General features: G+C 52.1%; 9 protein-coding genes across 9 annotated transcripts; 4 read left to right on the forward strand and 5 right to left on the reverse strand.

Moving 5' to 3' along the window:
• Nucleotides 1–320: 320 nt before the first annotated feature.
• EDD37DRAFT_320852 (putative efflux pump antibiotic resistance protein) lies at nt 321–2,490 on the forward strand. Its single transcript, XM_062811449.1, has 2 exons — nt 321–746; nt 799–2,490. Exons 1-2 carry the CDS (start codon nt 489–491, stop codon nt 2,269–2,271), a joined length of 1,731 nt encoding a protein of 576 aa, XP_062671780.1. The 5' UTR covers nt 321–488; the 3' UTR covers nt 2,272–2,490.
• On the reverse strand, nt 2,490–4,644 carry EDD37DRAFT_320814 (uncharacterized protein). The gene has a single exon (XM_062811448.1). The coding sequence runs from the start codon at nt 4,425–4,427 to the stop codon at nt 2,709–2,711; it is 1,719 nt and encodes a 572-aa protein (XP_062671781.1). The 5' UTR covers nt 4,428–4,644; the 3' UTR covers nt 2,490–2,708.
• A 711-nt stretch (nt 4,645–5,355) lies between these two features.
• Nucleotides 5,356–7,351, reverse strand: EDD37DRAFT_320866 (ribosomal RNA large subunit methyltransferase F). The gene has a single exon (XM_062811450.1). It carries the CDS (start codon nt 7,135–7,137, stop codon nt 5,800–5,802), a length of 1,338 nt encoding a protein of 445 aa, XP_062671782.1. The 5' UTR covers nt 7,138–7,351; the 3' UTR covers nt 5,356–5,799.
• A 19-nt stretch (nt 7,352–7,370) lies between these two features.
• EDD37DRAFT_625781 (uncharacterized protein) lies at nt 7,371–9,129 on the reverse strand. Its single transcript, XM_062816266.1, has 3 exons — nt 8,869–9,129; nt 8,552–8,791; nt 7,371–8,498 (listed from the first exon to the last, which is right to left on the reverse strand). The coding sequence occupies exons 1-3, from the start codon at nt 8,943–8,945 to the stop codon at nt 7,763–7,765; spliced, it is 1,053 nt and encodes a 350-aa protein (XP_062671783.1). The 5' UTR covers nt 8,946–9,129; the 3' UTR covers nt 7,371–7,762.
• A 906-nt stretch (nt 9,130–10,035) lies between these two features.
• Nucleotides 10,036–11,058, forward strand: EDD37DRAFT_607486 (uncharacterized protein; the record flags this gene model as incomplete). Its single annotated transcript, XM_062814975.1, has 1 exon — nt 10,036–11,058. One exon carries the CDS (start codon nt 10,036–10,038, stop codon nt 11,056–11,058), a length of 1,023 nt encoding a protein of 340 aa, XP_062671784.1.
• Nucleotides 11,059–11,621: 563 nt separating this feature from the next.
• Nucleotides 11,622–13,484, reverse strand: EDD37DRAFT_607487 (major facilitator superfamily domain-containing protein; the record flags this gene model as incomplete). Its single annotated transcript, XM_062814976.1, has 6 exons — nt 11,622–12,255; nt 12,305–12,875; nt 12,923–13,027; nt 13,081–13,213; nt 13,274–13,345; nt 13,398–13,484. The coding sequence occupies 6 exons, from the start codon at nt 13,482–13,484 to the stop codon at nt 11,622–11,624; spliced, it is 1,602 nt and encodes a 533-aa protein (XP_062671785.1).
• Nucleotides 13,485–14,057: 573 nt separating this feature from the next.
• Nucleotides 14,058–15,500, forward strand: EDD37DRAFT_562098 (serine incorporator/TMS membrane protein; the record flags this gene model as incomplete). Its single annotated transcript, XM_062813899.1, has 1 exon — nt 14,058–15,500. The coding sequence occupies one exon, from the start codon at nt 14,058–14,060 to the stop codon at nt 15,498–15,500; it is 1,443 nt and encodes a 480-aa protein (XP_062671786.1).
• An 829-nt stretch (nt 15,501–16,329) lies between these two features.
• On the forward strand, nt 16,330–18,204 carry EDD37DRAFT_648354 (uncharacterized protein; the record flags this gene model as incomplete). The annotated part of the gene is made up of 1 exon (XM_062817999.1): nt 16,330–18,204. One exon carries the CDS (start codon nt 16,330–16,332, stop codon nt 18,202–18,204), a length of 1,875 nt encoding a protein of 624 aa, XP_062671787.1.
• A 3,337-nt stretch (nt 18,205–21,541) lies between these two features.
• Nucleotides 21,542–23,568, reverse strand: EDD37DRAFT_320961 (ribose-phosphate pyrophosphokinase). Its single transcript, XM_062811451.1, has 2 exons — nt 21,865–23,568; nt 21,542–21,804 (listed from the first exon to the last, which is right to left on the reverse strand). Exons 1-2 carry the CDS (start codon nt 23,435–23,437, stop codon nt 21,770–21,772), a joined length of 1,608 nt encoding a protein of 535 aa, XP_062671788.1. The 5' UTR covers nt 23,438–23,568; the 3' UTR covers nt 21,542–21,769.
• Between the last annotated feature and the right edge of the window lie 28 nt (nt 23,569–23,596).

Consider the following 23,596-nt stretch of genomic DNA (forward strand, 5'->3'; position numbering starts at 1 on the left):
GCCAGCCACAGATTGGAGATGCCGTGTGAACTTCTCGCACTGGCAAGGTTGTTGTCGCCTGAACGCAGGAGATGCCAATGCATGACGATCCACATGATCGGCGTCAGTCCTGCAGGAACTTTTTCTTGAATTCTGATTGGTTGCCGAAGCATTCGTTGGTCTCCTTGACATCTCGAGTACTGTCCAATTCAGGACATACCTCTCACGCAACCCATTGAGAGGCGTCGAGAACTTCGTATCCGACGGTCGAATGTTTGTGCCGAGCATACTGTGGGCTTGTGAGTTCGGACGAACACGAACAGATGATGCAGCATGTCGTGTCCAAAACGGGGTTACCGTCTCCCAGGTCGTGACTATTCTGCATCTCGTATAATAAGTATATCTGTCCGTGATACCCATCACCTTTCACTTCCTACCTGTCTTGGTTCTGCATCCCGTTTGTCTTCTGCCATCATCAGGCCCCCTTAACGAATACACCGCCTTGAGAGATGACGGCTAGACGAAACAACGATGCGACCATGGCTGTTGAAGAGACCGTTTCGCCCACGTCCTCGACCCAAAATACCATCGACGCAAACAAAGCTCGCGCTAGTAGTGGCGACGGCGACACCGCCGTGGCACTCTCTAGCGAGGAAAAAGAAAAGGCCGACCATGCCCTGGCCGACGACCAGTATCCTCATGGCTTGAAACTCGTCCTCCTCGCCGGGGCGTCTCTCGTCGCCGTTTTCATGATTGCATTGGATCAAGTATGCATTCCCTTCCCATTCGACCTGCATGACACTAAGCCGCCGTTTCTAGACCATCGTCGGCACTGCAATCCCTAAGATCACGGACGAGTTCCACAGCCTCAGCGACGTGTCATGGTATGCCGCCGCATACTTTATGACGTTTGGCGCGGCTCAGACTTCGGCCGGCAAGATATACAAGTACTACAACCTCAAGTGGAGCTTTCTGGTGTCCATGCTCATCTTCGAGGTCGGCAGTCTGGTCTGTGGCGTGGCACCTAACTCCAAGACTTTGATCGTGGGACGGGCCATTGCTGGGTTAGGCGGCGCGGGCCTCTCTGTCGGCGGGACCAGTATCGTTTCGTTTACTGTGGCGCCAGCAAAGCGACCGATGATGATGGGCGTGATTGGAATGACATATGCTATTGCGGCCGTGTTGGGACCACTTCTCGGTGGCGCTTTTACCGACCGCGTCAGTTGGCGATGGTGCTTCTACATCAACCTGCCGATTGGAGGAGTCGCCGCCGTCGCCGTCTTCTTCTTCTTCCACCTCCCCGCGGCTGCAGCACCTCCTCAGGTCACTTGGACGCGCAAATTGTTGCACATCGACCCGGTAGGTGTGGCTCTGGCCATGGGAAGCATCACCTGCTTCATACTCGCTCTTCAGTACGGAGGAAACTCGCATCCGTGGAACAGCAGCGTGACGATCGGTCTCCTGGTCGGGTTTGGTCTTGTCGCCATCGCCCTCGTGGCATGGGAGATCTGGCTGGGCGATTATGCCATGATGCTACCGAGACTGTACAAGCAGCGCTCCCTCTCCGCCACGGCCCCGTACCAGTTCTTCTTCATGGGCAGCTACCTTGTCCTCCTGTACTACCTCCCCATATACTTCCAGAGCATCCTCGGCGCTAGCGCCATCAAATCTGGCGTCAATAACCTGCCTCTCGTCCTTGCCGCGGCCGTTTTCGCCCTGGCCGGAGGAGCCGTCGTCATGAAAACCGGTCGGCCGCAGCAGGTCATGTTCGTCGGCTCCCTGCTATCGACCGTCGCCCTGGGCCTGATTTACACTCTCGACATCGGCACCCCGACCGCCAAATGGGTGGGATATCAATTGTTTGTCGGCGCCACTCTGGCCTTTGCCATGATGCACGGACTGAGCATTGCCCAAGCAAACGTGGGCCCCGACGACCTCGCTGCAGTCACGGCCAACCTGTTGTTCTTCCAGACCGTTGGAGGTGCGTTCAGCACTTCGGTGGGCCAAGCAGCTTTTGTCAACCGGCTGCTGGCCACTCTGCCCAAGACGGCCCCGGGGGTCCAGCCAGCATTGGTACTTCTGACTGGCGCCACCGACCTGCATAATGTCTTCGCACCGGACGTACTTCCGGGCGTTCTCCAGGCGTACATGGTCGGGCTCAAGGCCGCCTTCGCAGTCGCGCTCGCCTTTTGCGGTGTCGCCTTTGTGTGCTCACTGGCCATCCCCATGAGCAAGCTGCCCAGTCATACCGGCGTACCGGGCGAAGGTCCCGTAGAGATGCAGATCGGCTAGCTCATGTCACCGCACGGTGAGTTGTCGTCTGCTCCCAGCAATCCCCAAGCCTTGTCCATGGGGTCCGCCAGCCGCGACCTGGGGAAGGGCAAGTTGTTGTTGTGGTTGATGGTTCCGAGGGTTAGGTTGTTTTCTGTTACATAGTACCTGTACATTTCAACGATCTCCTCTCTCGTGTGAGGAAAATGCATTCTCGGTATTAGTATGCCGGTGGCCTTTTGTGATTGGCCTATCCTCCACTCGAGCCGTGTACACAAGATGCGTGGCGTGTATGGAGTGTCTGGGGAGGGCTTGTGCTAGGACATTGACATTGGACATATCCGTCTCGTCTCGCCAGGCTGGAGCACTATGCAAGACCAACTCCTCAAATTCTGTCATGGTACATACTAGAGCACCTACCCAGGACGTAGGTAGTAGCATCAATAAGCATCCAGTGCTCACGTGGGATCGACAGAAACATCTTGGATGTACAGGTCCATTCGACGATACGCATCTCGTTCCACTGCCTGTGCCTCTGCGTATTCGCCGGCCGCGGTGAGCGCGTCCTGCAGCAGCCACAGATCCCGTATGACTTGGGGAGCCATCTGCCCCTCAGCATATTCCCGGAGAGCCACCATGGCGCGAATTCGCTCAATGGTATCAAGGTTTGATGACCGTAAACCGCCCCCATGCTCGGTATCGAGGTCGACCAAGACCTTCAATGCACATGCGAGATGCCCCGCATGAATTCGTGGCCGTTTTGCATTGAGCTCAGCGGTCAGAGGCAAACCTTCAAGGATTTTCGCTGTTAACATTCCCGCCAGCATAGGTAGTAGCATGCTGGGGTCACCAGGGATGCCGGCCTCCTTGCTGAGAATGGAGTTTCCTCGCTCCCATAGTGCAGCGAGACTCCTCTCGCGGAACAACTTGTAGTCTTGGGGTGGCGAGGCATCCATTCGCGGAGTGAGAAGACATTGAATCATCCTCTCCTCCTCGACGGAGGTACTCGGAAGAAGTCCCTGGGTATGGTTACTTACGGCTGTAACGCCGAGCAGCGGTTGCGCCTTGATCTGATTGAACCACTGATCCACAATGCCGACAATGCCTGAAGGGGGCAGGATCGAGCAGGAGTCGCAGATGACGCTGCAGTAGAGCAGGATCAGGCGAGGATCAAAGTGGTCAAATAGAATCTCGGCGTTGAGGATCCAAGCTCGCTCTAACAAGGTCTGAAGGGTGTGGAGGGGGATCCCCGGCTCCGGAGTCGTACCGCATGGCTTCGCGTCGTTGCCGGTTGAGGAAGACGGCCCGGAGGATGAGGATGATAAAGAAGGAGAACCCTTGGTCGCCGATGCCGTCCTTGTTAGACCGGCAACGAGTTCTCGTAGGCCGCGCAACATGGCGGGGAACGGATGAGTCTCCGGCATCTGGCCATCAGCCAGTGCAATGAGATGGGCCAGCAGCATATGAAAGAGCTGTGCATGGCGGAGCGTCACCATGTGATGCATCATCTCAAGCAGGTTCCACATCAGCGCGGGCCCTTCAAGTTGCCATATGTGCTCAATCAGAAGGAACGCCTTCCGGGCCATCCTGCCTGCCAAATCCCCATGGCCTCGGTCGAGCAAGTCCATCACTAGCTTGAAAGCGAAGCTGACCTCCTTGGCGTCGGAAGACCGTAGCGGACTTGTGGAAAGCTGCAGCTCATGCTGCTGAGGTGCCCGGAGCTCGTCACCGAATTGCACCGACTCAAAGAATGCCACGCTCCATACTCGCACACGGCTCAGGAACATGAGTGCCAGATCATCGCTGTGGCCGAATCTAGGGGATGGTGGCATGGGACCCGGCTCTCCGGTTGGGCTGGCCTTTCTGCTCGCCACTCTTCCGCGGTCGTCCTCTGTCTTCAAAGAGCACGCAATTGCAGCGGAACGCTTATAGTTCTTCTGGAAACCCCATTTGGTGAATCGCTTCTTATACATCTGCTTCGTTGCCTGGAAGTCATGCTCACGCTCCATGTATTGCATGACATAGCGTAGCTTTCGGCGTTGGCGGATGTACAGTCGCTCGATTTCCGAGTATAGAGCTGTCCACTCAGAGTCGCTGTGCGTCGACACTGGTGGTGACCTCGTTGCAACGCACGCGACCGGCCTGCCAGGCCAAGCGGCCAATATGGGAACGGTCATCCTGTTGCTGCGCCTGAGCTTTTTGGACGCATCATGGAGCGAGCACGGCGATCTTTCCTTGGGCTCTACTTGGACGAGATAGTGCGGCCTTCGAGGCTCGAGAGTCTGAATTGTTGATGATTGTAAGAAGGGATAGGAATGTTGTGGATCATTCGCATTGAACTCGCATGTGAAGTCGGCGTGTTTTGAACCCGTCTTGGCTCCACCGTCACTCTACGGCTTGCGAGGTGTCTCATCACTTTCGACCGTGGCCACTATCGGAGAATCGGCTCGTATAGGCTATCGTCACCTCGTACTATTTCGATAATGCAAGTCGAAATCATGTTGAAGGGAACAGATTTCCTACGGCAAGCGCTACGCTGTTGCTCACGAGTAAGTAGATTTCCTCCACAAGCCGTGGAAGGAAAGTTCCGAGACGATACGGTCCTTGGCCGACCGCGAGAAGATTATCTACATCGCAAGTGACGCCGTCCGACAAACTCATCACAAGGGCAGATACTTAAAAGTGATCTGCCCCGACTTTGTAGAGCCATGCCCACAGTCAATCCCTTACTATTTCAGGCCGGAGTCTCACAAGCCGAAACAACTTTGGAGGCAAACACGGAGGAACCCATTTTCGTCGTTAGACAGACGCCTGCAAGGGCAAAGCGACGGTGGATGACATGAAGACATGAGTACCTCCTAGCCATGGGAGGTTCTTGCGCACGAGGCGGTTAATGGCATCGTGGCAGCGAGGTGAGGTACATGGACTGCGAGTAGTTTTATCCGGGTCACCGCCTCCATGGACTTCCCACAACACCAAAATATCATCAAAACTCATCTTCAATCGCTCGAAAAGTCCAAAAAGTCGAAAAAAAGGTAACTCTGCGATAGAGAGAAACTGACCAGACCATTTAATGCCGAAGACAGTGATAATACCTTCATGTGGCTGGTAGGACGTTTCTTTTCTTTGGAGAACAGGATCACCTAGTACTCAGACTTGGAATCACCTAGATCTCCTTACTAAATCAGTGCAGAGACTCTTGTAGTCACATCTGTGACGATATCTCACTCTCACTTTAATAGTGACCATATTTTTCGCGAGTTGAACTGATGAAGGGCTGATATTTTCGCGGGCGGTGAGGTGTGGCCTGGCGAATCGTGAGAAAGGTGGTGGGAGGGTGTGGCAGGATTGATATCAACTCAACAGCGGTGCTGGTTTGGTGGCTACCGGTACGTGACACCAAAGAAGCCGACACTGTAGGTGCTGCGGGCACCGTAGAGAATGTGAATAATAGCGCAGAGGCCGGCGTTGTCATGGTTGAGCAAGGTAGAACATTTCTCCTTGGTTGTTGATGTGACGACGAGTGCTGCTTAAGGGGCGGCTCTGGCTTCATGAAATCTTCCTCTTCAACCAGCCGCAAAAGCTCTCAAACAACACCGAGTCCTGCCCCTGTAGATGTCTGATATGGACGTTCGTCTTCGCCGACCCAGCTACTCGACTGTCAACGACAACGGCAGCAGAAAGTGTGATCCTAGCCACAAGCGCCGGCTCTTGTTCTTCGTCCTTTTCGTCCTTCTCATGATCATCATCACGGTCGGCCATCTCGTGATCCTGGTGTACCCTCCTCCGTCTGGCTTTCCTACTCCACACATCCCCACCCTTGCTCATCAGCATGCCCACTCGTCTAGCAGGAACATACTTCCAAAGCACATCCAACTTTCCAATCTCCTCGCCGGTTCTGATCTCCAATGTAGCCATGTCGGCGTGCACGTCAAACTCGATATCCGTAGGTGGCGGCAAGAACTTCTTCTCAACGCCTGAACCAACACTTCTCGCTACAGCACTGCTGGGTCGAAAGCCAAACCAACTCCAGGCTACACACCATCTTCTCGTCTTTTGTCCCTGTATGAACTCTGTGACCGCGAAATTGGTGCACCTTTTCTGTCGGAGTGTCTCGACCACGAAACCAACGCTCGACAATTTGCCGAGCATGGCGCTGAACCATTGGATGCGTGTCCTATTCGTGCTGAGGGTCGATTCGTCGATCAGACGACTCACGAACGACACTTCGCCGCCTGGGGTGATCATTTCGACCGGAGCGCCCGTGCAGCTTGAGTTTGCGGGTCGAGATTTCGAGCGTGATGATTCGAGCATGGACTCTTGTGATTCGTAGAATGGTGGATTGGTCATGAGGATGTCGATTCGATCAAATCTTTCGAGCTGCTTGCTCGGGATTAGTTCAGCACCTGTAATATCTGTACTGAGGAGTCTGATCCGCGACTGAAGCATGTTCGTTGCGATGTTTTTCTCCGCATACATCCGGCTCTTATCGTCGATTTCGGTGGCGAGGAATAGCCATATAGGTCGCTGCTGGCAAGCTAGAAGCGGATAGATGGCCGAGGCGCCTGTCCCTACGTCCAGGCCAATGACCTGTCGGTCCGGGTTGTACCCATCACGAAAGTCAGGCGATGTACAGTCCAGAAGACGCTGAATGAACAAGATGTAGTTGAATCGGTTTGGAACCGGTGGACAAAGCCTGTCTTCCGGCAAATCAATAGCGATGTCGAAGTCGCGGTGCAGCAGAGTTTTCGTAAGTTGTCTGACACTCTCCGGATCCGAGAAGTCGAGTTGACGATTGGATTTTAGTTTCTTCGCAAAGTCGGGATACTGCAGCGCCAGAGTCGTAAAGTCAACATCATGCTTGTAAACATCGTCCGGTGCTGGCATCGCGGTCTCTGGTCGGTCTCAAAAGACCTTGTTCCAACCCAGAGAACAGACCCTTGATCACGAGCATAGCAACACGATGGATTGTGTGGGTGATCTAGAAATCTCAAGAATCTGGTTCATCTCTAGGCCCACACTTTACCGAGTCCCTGGATCTTGGAAAGGCATGCAGTCTTGAGGGCAGATGTTGTTACGAACCATAAAAAGATGCGGATGAACTATCACTTGCCGCCCTATTGACATAAAAATGGAACCTGTAAAGCAGCTTATGGTGAATTGGCATCATGAAGCTGTGCATTTATATTCGAGCAACGAGACTGAATCGCCATCAATTCAGGCGTGATCTTAAGCATAACAACGACTGTAGATGTAGTTCTCCCTTATGTATGCACCAGACACACACTCGCTAAGGATAGCGCCATGGGTATAAGCAGCAAGAAACCAACTAGCACCTGACAATGTGCCAGAACGCGACACCCAAAACGCCCGTGTCATGTCGCCTCAGGAGACTCATAACTCGTCCAAATCCAGTTTTTCCAACGGCAAGCTCTGTACATTGATCGACGTAAAACGCAAACAGCATCGCGACCAAGCTACTCCTACTCCTATATTCGTCCACCACCAACGTTTACTTCTTCAACACGGCTTCGTACAAGCTCACAGCAGCACCAATACCGGAGCTGATGAGGATTGCAGAGACTCCACCAAGTATGCTTTCATTCACTGTGGCGATCGTGAAATGCTGGTAGCTACCAGCCAGGTTGAAGTGCTGTGCATAGACCAGGTAGGCGATCAGACCCTTGGCGAGATTGAAGATGAATGGGTCAAACTGCATTTGCGCATTGTGTTGAACGGCGGCTCGGCGTGTCGAGTAAGAGTGACTTGGATGAGCTTTGAGTGGCAGGTTGATAAAGTACGAGATTATCGCCGGGAGGATCAGAGACGTCAAGGTCCATAGAGAGAAAGGAGCCCAGAACTTGGTGTCCAAGAGCAAGAACAAGTCGGGCACACTGATGGCTGTCTTTGTCGACTTGATGTAGGGAATCGCAGGCACCTCTGTCAACAGTTTGTTGGGCAAGACCTGTGCGCGAAGACCATAAACCTCGAGTAAGGTGGCCAGGATCGTGACAGTCAAGGGCGATGAGAGGTAATCGCGTGCGGCGTCAGAGAATTCGTGAATATGGGTCTCATCGTAAGCGTGGGAGACGGAAGTGCGAATGCGACGCGTTTGTTGCTCAATAGCATCCGTGACCACAGCTGGTGATGGTGGGATGGGCATCTGGGACCTCAAGATAGACGAACGACGCGCAATCTCCTTTGCTGGTTGCTTGATGAGAGTAGTCACTGGTGATTCATTGTCGGTTCTGCAGCGATTGATTAGCATACGTGTTTTGTCGGAGAAGGAGTGCCTTCTCACGTGTCTTCTGCGGGTGCAGTTGTCTTGCGCCGGGACTTTTTGACGGGCGCGGTGCTCTCTTCGTCCGACTTGAGCGTCTCCGAGACCTTTTCCGCGAGGCGCTTGATGGGTGATCGCGAAGTGCTGCTCAGGCGCTTGTAGTATTCGCTCAAAGAAGGTACCTTGGCGTAGGTGGTCGAGTTGGTGCGCAGATGCTCATCGAGCGCGACTTCGAGTTCGGCTTTCTTCAGAGAAGCATAACTGCAGTCGCATACATGTTAGCCATCTTGTCTTGGTGAATGCGACCGCGATTTGACGCGTTTTGGGGTGCAACTCACTCTGTCAACTTGCTGGTCTCGGCGAACTCGGTGAGATCGCTTTTGCGCAGTTTCTGGAGGTAGGGTAGCCCTGACATGATTGTGTGATGAGCACAAACGTGATAGATGACTACGCGACAAAATATTGGTGCGATGTTTAGTGGCGATAGATGCAGAAATGCAGCAATGCGACAGCACTGTGTATGATGGAGTGAGTGGAGGAACAACAAACAGTGATGATGAGGGGGGCCCTTTTGGTGGATGGGAGTGGGAAGGGCCGGTAGAAATGGAAAAATCCAAGTGGCTGGGGGGAATCCCGCTGCTTGTTGTTCCCGCGCGTGCGATCGATAAACAACCCACTGAACCCAGATGGCCTCTGCAGTCGCAATCGCTAGTTAAGAATTGGCCCTAGCATTACCCGTAACCCCGGCTACTTGGTACTCCAATACTTGATTGGATTACCTAAAAGCACGTACAATTTGATCAGAGAATAGTGCTTTATAGTCAAGACGAACTAAGTACCGACATGTTGTCGTGTATGCTTGTGAGGCTGCTTGCTGCTGCTACTAGAGAGGTACGAGTACTCTGCCGCTGTTGCTGTCTCTGCCTTGTAGAGCCACCTCACCCATGACGTAGCAGACTCGAATGCGGAGAGACGACTTGGAGGCAGCCAACTGGTAGTGTACCTACTACCACAATTACTAGTCGTACCGACATATCTGAAAGAACCTCAGGCCCTCGAGTCTTGTCGAAGCCTCTTTTTCATACGTTGAGGCTGAAAGACTTGCTACTACTCGATGTGCCCATGGATTTTGATTCTATCAACTTACTCCCCTCAAGACCCCAGGACCCTGTGACGCAGCGAGTCATATGAGAGAAACAAAAACAATATGAGCTTACGCCAGCATCACTGACATAAACCTCATCCGCCAGTACATCAACCTCACAATTCGTATATCTTATGTCGCTCAACGATGAATATGGCTCAAAAGCTGATTCATCCTCCGTCAACTACCTGAACTCCTTGCCTCACCGTCTCTCATGCCAAGCATCTTCATAAGGTCACCTGGTCGCCGCCAGTTGCCGCGCTCTGTACTCCCATTTCCATACTCATCCCATAATTTGTCTGCCTGTGGACTTGCCATTTCATTACCTTTCTCACATTCATGAACTCGTGACGCCTGCTCAATGGCTCCTCCTGACCTAAATTCTCTTCCTCCTTCGAGATCAATGTCTTCATCACCGATGCAACCCAGATCAATCCAGACCGCAACATCACCGCCAGGCCGACAAGAGACCCCTTCACCTCGACCCTCGTCTATATCTTTAGCCACCGCCGCCCTCACCAACGCTGCAAATGAGTCTCGGCGATCCTCCTTGAGCAATCGAGGCTCCCCGCGACTTGGACGAATGCCCAGTGACCGCCGCCGCTCTCAAGTCGCAGTGAACCTCAACCTGAATGACCCAACCCTCCCGGGCCCAGGTGAAGTCGTAAGCAGCGACTCACGACGTCCAAGCCACAGCTTCGTGTCAGCAAGTCCTTCGACAATAGGTGGACGGTCAGCCATAGCCACCGGCGACCCTCATCACCAGCGCCAACACAGTCTAGGCGAGATTCACAATGAATTGGAACAAGAGCAGGAAATGCAAGTCAACCGCATGCTACAGATGATAAGAGAGCAACAGCTCCAACTCGACTCCCTACGAAATAATCAAACAGACTCAAGTCATACCCCATCCCAACCAACTTCGGCAGTCACCGGCAACAGTACTGCGGTGCTCGACGACGAAACTCCCGCCTCAGAACGCTCCATATCATTCTCCTTCCCCCCAGTCCATCCCGCCATCTCGACACAACCGACACCGACACAACGGATATCCCGCGTGCCGTCAAGTACAAGCCACTCGCCCGCCATGCGAGCCCGCGAATCCAGTCTGGGGACAATCGGTGACTGGACTCCACCACTTCTCGAGAATGCGCGCAGAAACAGTTTCCGCGACGAAAGTGCTTATTACCAAGCGGAGACGGCCAACCTGACTCGAGAGAATCAGCTGCTGCGCTCACGGATCCGAGAGCTGGAGAAGCAGATCGCCGAAATGAGCGCCGTACCGGCCAATACTCCACCTACTCCGAGCAGACTCGCAATGAGTCCGCCCGTCGAAGCTGAAGTGGGGGCATCGGACGCTGCTGCGATCGCAGACAAGGCTTGAGGTGACTTTCGAGTTTGTGTCAGATGTGTAAGATCACGAATGAATTACGCTATGGAATTGAATGCATTGCGGAAGGGCGTAGGCGCAATGGAAACAGGTACTTGGTGTGAAAACCAACAGCGGAAAGTCACACAAAATGGGCTCTAACGGCACGGAAAAGAATACTACGAGTTATATTGCGCCAATGGTGCTGTTACTGCATTGGCTGGGCGTTGGAGATCTCCAGACTCCATTTTACTATGGCTTTGTCACGGCTGGAAGGGCTTGTAGGAATCAGGCATGGAAGAGTTCATGGCGCCAGAACGTCTGTCGTGGCTGGATATAGGGACTTTGCGAGACCACCATGTCTATCATTACAAACACAGGCTCGCTTTCGACTCTCAATATCATTTCTTCCTAGCGCGGTTCAGGCCGTGAGCCCACGTCCGCACCAGTTGAATCTCTGCTTCTCTACAGCTTCTTCTCGTCTCACTAAGGAGTGGCCCTCAGTATACGAAAGTCGTGTCTATGTGCTCATGCTGGAAGGAAACGCAATGCTACTCCGCTGTCTAGCAACAGTCAATTCAAGCGGTTCTCTCGTGGTCCAACCGCTCACCCTCCTTACCATTGCGCTGCTTGTGAATCTTATATTCGTGCCAGATACTCCAAAGGCAGCACCCAACCCCAAGAATCGCCGCGCCAAAAGTGACCCAGTACGCTGTGCTGTAGCACTGTCTGCCTTCCAGGCACTCCCTGTCGCCATCCTCATTCTTGATCGAGTGTGCGTCATAGATCTTGCCGTAAAGTATGTTGAAGATGTTGCCCGAAACCACGGGCGCCAGGGTCATTGTGCCCCAGTTCTGGCTCAACCCGTGTACGCCAAAGCAGTGCGCCACCAAACTTGGGTAGACCCCGAAGAGCATGCCGTACGCAAAACCTGTCAGTCCGGACAGGAACACAAGCATTTTTGGGTGGGATATTGCAGTGCCAGCAAGTTGGGCAACGCAGAATGTTATCGCAGACGCGAACAGGCACCAAAACCGTGAACGCCCGAGTTTCGAGACGAGAATGTCGGATCCAATACCGCTGGTCAGACGGCCGGCGAAGCTGCAGAAGGAAAGTATTGCGACGTGCATCGCCTGGCGCTTTTGGATATAGTCTGAAGTGGTATTCGGATCATAATGTTTCCAAAGAGCTTGAGCATCGTTGCCGATATTGCTGCATAGATGTTAGCGACAGTCGTGGGCAGAACATGGATAAGTCATACTTGATGGTCATCAGGCCAATACCAGTCAATAACCCAAGCATGGAGAATAGCTGCCAGAATTCCGGAAGCGGGAGTAGAGCAAACCCTCTGATATCTAAATGTGGAGATTCATGATTCCTGTCAGATAGCGTGTGCTTGGAACTTGCAAGGTCTTCGACATCGTCGCCTGAGGATCTGGAAAGGAGGGAAGATTGTTCGTCCCCAGGGTCAGGGTCAGGGCCGTCTTCTGGGTCGGGGGTTTCTGTGCTTGCTGAGGATGGGGTCTTGTGGGTGTGACGGGGCGCACCTGGTTCTTCGTAATGAGGGTGTTCGGGATCTCCTGCTCGAGTTCTATGCAGAACTTGTCGCTCCTGCTGCGCTACTTTGTGGTAGCTCTGAGGGGGTATAACACGCAAGAATGGGAAAGAGAGCAACGGTAAAGCAACTGTCCCTACTGCCAATAGAACGAGGAAGTTATAGGTCCCTGATGGAAGCAGCAAATCGACAGCTGCAAAGAACATTGCACTCAGACCAAAAGCGGCCAACGGAAATGCTGTTGCTGTACCTCTGGACTCGGGGAAGTTGAGGGCAGCTGCTGAAAGTCAGTTTTTGTCGGACAACATCGTTCTGGCCACGCACCCGCTTTGATAGCTGATGAAAATGCTGTGCAGCTTCCAGCGCCGGAAAAGAACGAAAAGAGGCAGATCAAGCCCACGCTGTATGCGCCAGGACCAGCCTCGTATGCTGTAGCTTCTTGTCAACTCTGTCCCTGATGTCGGGCGGTCGCCAGTTCATACCTCGAGCAATTGGATAGTATCCCACAGCAAAGAAGATAACTCCCAGTGTAACTCCCCATCTTGGACCTTTGGCATCCACCATCATTCCTGACGGAACCCCAAATGCATACATTCCAAGGTTCCCAATGGTGCCCTGCACATTGCCAACATATCAGTATTCGTACATCTCTCTAGGTTCGGGTGGCATTCGTACAATGAGGTTACTGTCCGTAGCAGACAATTTGAGGCGTGCGGCGAAACTAGGACCCCATATTGAGTATCCATACTGATGTATCGTCAGTCAGTGTTGTATATCTCGTGTTGGGAGAGCCACATACGTTTGTGCCGCATGCCAGTGCAATCGTCGTACATGCGATGACGGTAATTATTCTCGCCCTCTTGTGAGGGTCGGAGGAGAGCAGCATTGTGCTGGGAGATTGACTGGGCAGCCTGGGGTTATGCCCTCATACTGATGAGAATGAAGCTCTCCTGAAGGACAAGGAAGATAACTGGGTGTGCAGGGTACAACATTTGAGAGTGTCACTTCAATCGTGCCATGGTATCGGCATCTGGTCCGGGCTCGGAGCACGCGTCGAGCGGCATTCCCTCTAGCAATCAATCGCTCCGTGGAGTTGGAAACGGGGAACAGCGCACTGGACACTGCGTCAACCCATCGCTTAACCTACCCAGTTTCATGTCCTGGCATCAATGGTTGTCGTCGTCAATGCCTCAAAGTCCAAGTCCCGAGTCCCGAACCTTCCAAACGGTGCCGCCTGCGCTTGACCCAACCTCGCCATTGCCATTACCATCGCCATCGATATCAACCACACCTAAATCCCTCATACCATTCCAGTCAACTTCATTCGAGTCGCATAAAGCTTCTATTACTACTTGAGGCGACATCAGCCGCAATAAAACCCGACACTGAAGTCCCAATAACCGGGTTCGCCCTTCCTCATCTTCTCACGAGGCCACTACCGACTCATTCCCTCTTCAATATGGGTGCCGTTCTCGCAATCCCAGCACTGTTGCTGCCATCTGCAGCGACACTATGGTCGGTCGGAGCCTCATGCTGTGGTGCGGCGTCATGCTCCATGCTCTGTGGACCTTGTGGCATGTCCAAGTTTCGGTCATCAATTGCTACAAGAATCGCATACGCCATGATTCTCCTGGTTAACAGCATTCTGGCGTGGGTAATGCTCACCCCATGGGCGATAAGAAAACTTGAACACCTTACACTCGATTACATGAACTTCAAGTGCGGCTCAAATGAATGCTACGGCTATTTCGCTGTTCAGAGAATCAACTTCGCCCTCGGTCTTTTCCACTTTATCCTCTCCGTTCTCCTCGCCGGTGTACGGAGCACCAAAGATACTCGAGCAGGTCTACAAAATGGCTTCTGGGGTCCAAAGATACTGGTGTGGCTCGCATTTATTGTGATATCCTTCTTGATCCCGGAAGGATTCTTCCTCTTCTGGGGCAACTACGTCGCCTATATTGGAGCCATGCTCTTCGTCCTACTAGGTCTGGTTCTTCTCGTCGACCTTGCACACGGTTGGGCCGAACTCTGTCAGGACAAGATCGATGACGGTGACGGTCAGAATTATCGACTATGGCAATTGCTGCTTATGGGCTCCAGCCTGAGTATGTACTTGGCCGCATTTGCTATGACAATAGTCATGTACATCTTCTTCGCCAGCAGCGGATGTAGCATGAACATCACGGCAATCACGATCAACTTGATCATGATCTTTGTTGTCACATTCCTCAGTGTCCAGCCCTCTATCCAGGAAGCAAACCCGAAAGCAGGACTGGCTCAGTCTGCCATGGTGGCGGCCTACTGCACCTATCTGACTTTCTCGGCGGTGTGCATGGAACCTGATGACAAAAACTGCAACCCGCTCATTCGAGCTCGTGGTGCACGAACTACCACTGTTGTGGTCGGAGCGATTGTGACAATGCTTACGATTGCGTACACAACTACGCGGGCAGCTACACAAGGATTCGCGATCGGTACGAACAATAAAAACAAATATTCTCAAGTCTCCCAAGATGAATATGAGCACGGTCTTGTCACTCAGCAGCCTGCATCTCGTCGGGAAATCATGAGGGCAGCCGTTGAGAGTGGAGCGCTTCCTGCCTCGGCTTTGGATGAAGATTCTGACGACGAAGACGACACAACTGTGAGCTCGAAAGATGATGAACGCCAAGGCACTCAATACAATTACAGCCTGTTCCATGTCATCTTCCTCATGGCGACATGCTGGGTGGCTACATTGTTGACGCAGAAGATGGATCCTGAGAATTCGAGTGACTTTACTCCTGTTGGTCGAACATACTGGGCAAGTTGGATCAAGATTATCAGTGCTTGGGTGTGCTATGCGATTTACAGCTGGACTCTTGTTGCACCGGTTGTTTTGGAAGGTCGAGAGTTCTCATGATCCGTTATGCAGCCAAGCAGACGTATGTACTGAAATTGCACGTTCATTCATTAGGACACGGCATACAATGAAAGTCGCCATCTTTGCTTTATTCTGGACCATATCTTCCTATGACCTAGGCTTGCATTTTCAGGGATGGAAAGGCTGACCATTTCTGTCGCCACTCCCAGCTATCCGAAAGCCATTTTGAGCACGTACTGGTTGAAAATACCAACCTGCACTGTCAATTGAGAGCCTGCTGCCAAGGTCACTGCTCCCTATTATCGGTTCGTTGGTCCCGGGTACAAAGGTCGTCTTTGCAGATCATCAGAGCTGTTCTATGGTCGCTGTTGCCATCAAGTAAGGTTACATCACCAATATTGGCCGACGTCCACCATCGTCCTTGAAGATGCCACAAATTCCACCGCGTTCCATGCTTTTGGAAGACAACCACCGAATACAAGTTTCTCGCCAGGTCTATGCTGACATTTACGGAGTATCGCCGCTGGGTATGTGGCTTGCAAACATGCAAAATGCAGTAGCCGAAGGGCGTCGCTTGGCGATCGAAGATCGGAGAGCTTACATCAGTGTCCCAGAGTCTGGTACATCGACCATGACATCAAGTCCTTTGGCATATGGCACACAAGACAAGAAAATGCAAAGTGGGAATTGTACTTGATTGACTATGGTTGCTGATTTCCTCGCTGTCGATTCATCAGCTCAAAAATCGGCAATCGCTGGTCATACTTGCAGATGCAGCCATAGCCACTCAATGCCCGATGATAACTCCACTTCCCAGATCATGCAGAGACTGCCAGACACCGTACAATTTGCGGAGATATAGGTGGAGATGCCTCAAGGTACCGCCACACCAAGTGGTCGATATTTGTTCATCAACAAGAAAATCGAGGATATTGGCAAGAAGGACGCTGAGGAGGTGTCCGTCATCAGATCTCATGTTCACGGCGAACATAGACGATGGCGAAGGCAGGCCAGAATCAAGGCACTGAAGCGGGATACCAAATACCCGAGATGCTGGCCTCAGACCTGTGGAACATTAAGCGGTCCTGCCACAAAGCCGGCGTCTCCCACACAAACTGACCGGCGGTCGACTGCGCATCCAACAGAACGTCCTAATCAACGTGAAAGCGACTACAATTGGCGAGGAGGACCTGCTCCGGCACCCTTCCATAAATCTAGAACCCCGACAGACAACATCAGCAAGAACCTTGAGAAGTCAGCACCACCTCGAAGACAGTCTCCAGCTACATCACCTTCTCTAGCAAGGGCATCCCTGTCAAGGCCGCTCAGATCGAGCCAGAACCATCTTCCCGGGCCGTCTTCTCTCCTAGGTTGTGCTAGCTCTGATCCCTTCTCAGCTGCAGCACTACCAATCACGGCATTAAAGCATGACCTCATCAACTTTTGGCAATATCGCTTCTTTAGAGCAGTGTGCCCATCTGGAGACAACCCGAGTTGGATGGAGAGAACAAAAGTCATGTGGTTGGAAGAGATTCGCGCCGCCTTGGCCATCGAGGTACAACTCCACGGCCTGTTCGCGGGCGCTCTGGTCTTCATGATCCAAGGCATGAGTTTGTCTCAAGAGAGAAGGCAAGTGGCCTCACTCGCAATTCAGCACAAGGTATCCTGCCTTCGGTCACTGAGGGACGCAATGACCCAGCCAAAGCTGAGGTTCCAGGTATTGAAAGGAATGTATATCGCCTCAACCATGCATTTCTTCGCCGGCGAGATCATCGAGGCTGACCTTCACGCCAAAGCCATAGCCGCTCTGGTCAAACAGGTCGGAGGACTCGGTCGCCTTGATCGGATCTTGACCTTCCAGCTTGTAATCCTCGACATGAATCTCGCTTATGTGTTTCTGCAACGTCCTAGGTTGGCGACATCGGACTGGGAGCCTGGATCATGGGCAGAACAGCAATTTGCTGGCTTTTCACAAGCACTCGCAAGCTCCAGCATCAATTCGCATGTCGACACATGTGTGTCGCTTAATGATCCTTGTCATCCCGATATCCCTACCTCGCTGCAGCCGTATCTGCAAAGTCATCGCGAAACCTTATATGCCAAACACCTGGTTCAGCAGATCGCTCAAGTAAACAGCATATCCGAAAAGTTGACGCAAACAGCCACCAAACTAAGCGAGGACATCCAGGGGTGGATTCGTGTGCGTCGATTCGCACTTTCCAGTCAGTGCCTGTCGCTGTATTTCGATATCGGCCAGCAAATTCCTAGCCAGCACAACGCTACCACTCAGAGCATAATGGCAATTGACTTACAGCAGTGTTTATGTCTGGGATTGGAGTACTGCAAGCGCATCATCTTCCTCAACAGCTGGGAGCAAGTCAATGTTGAAATCCAGTTTGCTCACTTGCGACATCCTCTAGCTCGAATCCTGGACCGCATGGCTGACGTAGGCACACTCGAACATGTCGAGATCTTGTTCTTTTTGTTCTTCGTGGGCGCGGTTGGTGAGGAGCTGGGGCTTATAGGTCCCATGGAGACAGCCAGTGCAGCTGCAAACTCACCGACAAGATGGTTCTCGAAGCACATGGCCATCATGGCTGTTCGACTTGGCCTTTTGGAGTTTGAGGAGACAAAGGCACTGCTGCACTTGTTTTTCTATGATGCATGTATTCTAGACGCGCCGCTCAAGAATCTGATCGCAAGAAAGGATTCCTTCTTACAGGATCCACCGCGACTGCCATGAGCCAAGCACGATTTGTTCCAGTCGAGGACTTTCAGGGTCGAAACCTGCACAATGAGCAAACCCTGCCGGGGCTCTTCATCTCAGCCAGCATGGGATACGTCAACGGCTGCTACGCTATGGAATGAGCATATATCTGTGTCACCCGGATCCGGTCGTGCGGGTATCCATCATAAAAGCATCGTCATTCGGTGTTCACGAGATCCTCGGTTATACGGCTGTCCACGCAATCCCGTGACACAACGATACATAGACCACCGGACACGAGTAAGTTGGAAATTCCACGATTTCATTCTACAAGCAAGCTGGCTCTTGAATACGAGGATGGACAGTTCCTTCGCTAAAGACGACGATCTGTTGTGTCCGTAATTTGGAATATTCTATCCCGAAACAGGTAATAGGTGCCTTGATAAGGCTGTGATCGACCGGGGCATCGGGGGAGGCACTAAAGGGATTTGCAACGTACATCATGCCAAGTATCCGAATAGTAGTACGTTTCTGCAGCACCAATGTGACGGGACAAATTGATCTGCAATTGTTACACCAGATTGGCGTGCTTTTATTCGCAAATCCGGACGATAGCCTTGTGAATTGTAGATCAGGAGTCAGGTTATCTGTGCCATACGCGACGGTCATCCGACTTCGGAGCATGCCTTTCCGGCGATCGTAAGGCTAACGAGTCCGAAACACGATGGTGAGGCTGAAGAGTAATTTTGAATACGAACACCATGACAAGATTGAAAGGATATTGTTGAAGGGGAAGAAGCTCGGTCTCGGCAGGACTGGCATGCTCGTTTCATTGTCATTGCTTCAGAGAGTCCAAGGTCTTGGAAAGGCGCATACTGCCTCAGGCCATACACTCTCAAATTGGGAATGCTAGAAAACGCTACCCTGAAGCATGCCGAAGTACTTTCTGCAGTCAACATATTCGATAAGAAACGCCGCTCCCTATGCAATATTCCGTGGCCAAACATATGCGTTTCCCGTTCGAGCAACCCCATGGACCATGCATAAAGTATGTCTAGTTGAAGTGAAGTGCTTCTGCCGTGGTCATTACGGCATCCCTGGTGCTGATGCGGCAAGATATCAGGCTGTGCTGTGCAGTGACTGACATTGTGATGAACCCGTAGAAGACCCGTCAGCTCTGCAGTGATCGAATCCTTCTGGGAGCACGGCTACTGTCACTACTCGCTTGTGATCATCTGAAGCATCGGTAGCCTCTTAGGAGGAGCATCCAGGAGCTCTCGGCACCAGATGAGGTAACAGGTGCTCAGAGACTGAAGATAGCGTTGACATCAGCGATCCCATTCGACTTCATTGGTATATGTGGAAAGATGTTTTGAAATTTTTTACTGACCTTGTTTTTGCCTCAGCCATACTTCTTGTCAATGTACTTAGGCTGCTCCTTTGCCTGTTTGCCAGTGACTTTACTACTATACCGATAGCACATGTTGCACACGGTATAGCCGCAAAGACGGCACTGCCAGACCTTGGTCGTCTTCTCGCCGCAGTTGCCGCAAGTCCAGATCAGCGAGCAGTGGCCCTCGTTGTACTTGCCCACGTACTCGTGACCCGGGCAGTCCTTTTCTCGGTACCGATAGTTCGGACGCGTGTTCGCCGGCTAGATATGCCATGTTAATATGGCAGCTGACATCGCAAGGGCTGAGGTCAGACTTACCCCGGTGTTTGATCGGGATCCCATTTTTGTTCCTTGTTGGTCTGATTCTGGTTTGAAGTGTCCACTGTTTCGATTTCAAGTCCAAGATGTGTAATGGGTAGCGACAGACAAGCAGCATTCAGCTGCAGAATTGTTTGAAATATGAATATAGCAAATGAAAAGGTATGTCCAGGTATCAATGTCAACCCAACCCATGTTCCCCGGTCATTCAAGAGTGATAGCGACATCGATTTTCCTTCACCGCGTCGAAATGGGCGTCATGCACTTTGAAAAAGGCGAACCAGCATCGTTCGTGAGGACCCAAATGCGGACGGCAGAGACCATTCAAGTGACATCCTATTCAGTAAAGGGGGGGGGGGGTGTGCCTGAACGAGTGAGGGAGGAGGATGGAGGTACTTTCGACAAGGTGTTTGTCAACAAGCCCTGCCGCCGAGTGTCAGGGTTTGTCGATCTGTCAAACAGGCTTTCCGAATATCCGTCAGATGTCGGTAGGCACCGATGGGCGGGTTCTGCCAGGCTTTTTCGAATGTGGAAGCAGCCTAGAAAGTCATGGCGCAGGGCGGGATGTGCTTAGCCGTCAGTCTAAAAGTTTGAGTTCAGCCAGGCACAAGACGGCACGAAGCCCTTGATAGGGATCGAGTATCAAATGGAAAAGAAATCCAGACCCGAACCAGGATTCAAAGTCAGTACTAGAAATAGCTTGCATAAGTGCAATATACCCTGTTCGTGGAGGGCCTATCGCGCATCGTCGATACCAAGGAGCATACTCTATACCTTCGATGGCTGTTTGGGACATGATATCTCGTGAATTGTGATCGAAAGGCTTGGGTAAGTCAGAGAACAGCTGATCAGGGGCTCATTCACAGCCCTGACACGCTCAAACAGTCAAGTGCACGAGATATATCGTTCTTGTCGTTACATGATAGCGGGAGCATTGAAGCTCGGTTTCAACACAAGGGAGTCGGGCGAGGCGAGACAAGCGCAATCGCTGCAGTGTGCGATTTCCAGCATCTCGGTAGATGGGCGCGATCGCCGAGCAAGGCGTGACGATCGAACCTAACAAAATGCATGCGGAACCCTTACAAGTAAGGCTTGACCTCCAAAATCGGTCCTTAAGCGAGGCCGTACACGCGGATCCGAATCCTTGCTATCGCCGACTCTCCAAGGCGATTACTAACCTTTATAGGGTCATTGCCATGAAGAGTTACAGGGGTTGCGATAAGTTGGTCACATCATGCAAAAAAACTCTCTTGCCTTTTTCAAGATTGGTGGACGTATTTCCAGGCCAACAAGAGTGGTACCATGCAAAGATCCCGTTCGGCTTGTAGGACTATGGAAGTACCAGTAGAAGACTTCAACAGCATAAACGGCTGACTCGACGTTGAAGTGTCGAGGGTATATCGAGCGAGCAATATGCAGGGTTTGCCTAGTGGCGGCATAGGCCAATGATACTAATACACATTCTGGCGTCATTCTGGAAGAAGTCCCATTCGATACCACAGAGAGTAGTCGTCTTACGTTTTGTGGAGGGTGGGTTACACAAATCCGAAAATGCCAGCACCTGCACCGTTCATGATCGTCTGCAGTCCGAATTGCAATGTGGCTGGAAAATCCGAAAATCGTTGTGACGAGGCTGCGGCATGTCTGCAGGGTCGACAAGGATTCCGTGGCTATTCCCGTCTGCATGACTTATGCGAATTTAGTTTCATCCAACCAGACGTTGACCGTCGCAGCTCAAAACGGTTTGTCCTGCCTCTACGGGAAGGTTCCGCAGCTATGTTGGTCGTCACCTCCACCATCCCGGCCGGAACGGGAGATGGATCCATGCTGGGCTGTCCAGCAACAACATGATGGGTGTCTGTCACTCCCTGGAATCATATGGGCTCCCACTTATTCTTGCATATGAAACATGCTGGACATATCCTCTGTGATTCATTGAGTTAGCTTGGCTTCTGCGCCGGGGTTTGGGGGTCCAATTGTCGTACCTCCATGATGATTTCGCCGGATCGCCTCAGCAAGCAGATTCGAGAGGTCGATCACGATCAACTTCTTTGACGCCCTTACCCGCTCAGGCGCAATGGGAAAGGTATTTGTCACGACGATGTGGTCGATGCAATCGCAATCTTCCAGTTCCTCCAAAGAATCATCGCCGAACAATGCATGCACGGCTATGCAATACACCTTCTTAGCGCGTCCGATTTTCACACACGTTTCCGCGGCAGCAATCCAAGAGCCTGACTTGTCGATGATGTCGTCCATCAGAAGGACTGTTCTATCCTTGACATTGCCGACCAGGGTGATGGTGTGCTCGAGATCGGGATTTTTGATTTGCTCCTCCTCTTCATCAGAAGTAGCGGCAGCGTCAAATGTACCACCAAGTGCGTGTTCCGGGTTGTAGGAAGAGGTAGTTGATACGAACGAAGAAGTCATGGGATCATATCCAGTGTTGTCAGTGCTATCCAGCAGATTGCGGTCAGAAGGAAAGCCTGAGATCGAGGCTGATAAGCCTGATAATGCAGGGGATGGGTGGTCTTCGTCGACCAGATGACCTTGTACTAATCGACCCACAACGACATCCCGAGCTCTCTCATCATTGTGCGCCTCGTTTGCTTCATATTCAGAGGGCCGCCGCGCGCTTGGTGCTGTCTCGATTCGGGTCAGCTCGTTCGACGAGGGAGCAGCAGGCGACGAATCGACCCGCACAGTCTGCACGAGGGGGCTTGACGCTATTGTGACCGCCTTTGGTCGACTGGGCCGACTAGCTCCGTCGACTGCAGATCGTTTGTTTCGGTGAGCAAGCACATTCTGTCGTGGGCCTTTGAACGGATCTTCGGAGTCGTTGTCAGCCTGATCCTCGTCCTCCTCTTCGCTTATCATATGCTCCAGCCGCAGGGATTGTGGTTCGATGGCGTCGAAGAAGATTGTGCTATCCATCAAGGCGTTGTGATGATGTGATGGTCGAGAACGGTCTCTATCGGTGGACACAAGGGCAAAGCTCAATTTAAGAGCATCGGCTAAAGAAGTGACTCGTTTGGTACCACCCACGTTCTTGCTCACAACCACGGCGTCTTTCCAGCGGTGAACATTGGCCTTGATCCAACGAGCAATGATGGGTTCAGCAAACAGATTGTCGACAGGTTTGCCAAAGAAACCTTGCATTTGGGAGGCATGCAGGTCGACTGTGATGACATGGTCCACACCGGCCACTACCATGAGGTTGGCCAGCATTTTGGCGGTGATAGCGCCACGATGGCTCTTTTTCTTTGACTGGCGTGAATAGGGATAGTAGGGCATGACGGCGGTGATTGATTTGGCCGAGCCGCCTTTGCATGCAGCGATCATAATGAGCAATTCCATGACACTGTCGTTGATGTGAGGACTGCCACTTTGGACAATGAAGACGTCTTCATTTCTGACCGATGTTCCGATCTGAACACTGATTTCTCCATTTGCAAAATTGCCCAATTCACACTTTGCCGGAGAGGTGCCCAGTCTCTCACAGATGGTTTGGACCAAGGTGGGATGGGACCTGCCCGAGAAGACCTTGACGCCTCTCATTGTGGTTTTGTGGAAGAAGCTAACAGCGGGTGGATAGAAGGAAGCTATGAGGCACAGATGTACATGAATTGGAAGTGTTCATAGTCCATATCATGAGTATCACCTGTCTTTCAATTGAGACACAGGTGAGTCTTCACTTGAGCAGAGCAACGAGGCTCA

The sequence above is a fragment of the Exophiala viscosa genome (genome assembly GCF_022695815.1).
Source record: "Exophiala viscosa unplaced genomic scaffold EDD37scaffold_3, whole genome shotgun sequence".
Lineage (NCBI taxonomy): Eukaryota > Fungi > Ascomycota > Eurotiomycetes > Chaetothyriales > Herpotrichiellaceae > Exophiala > Exophiala viscosa.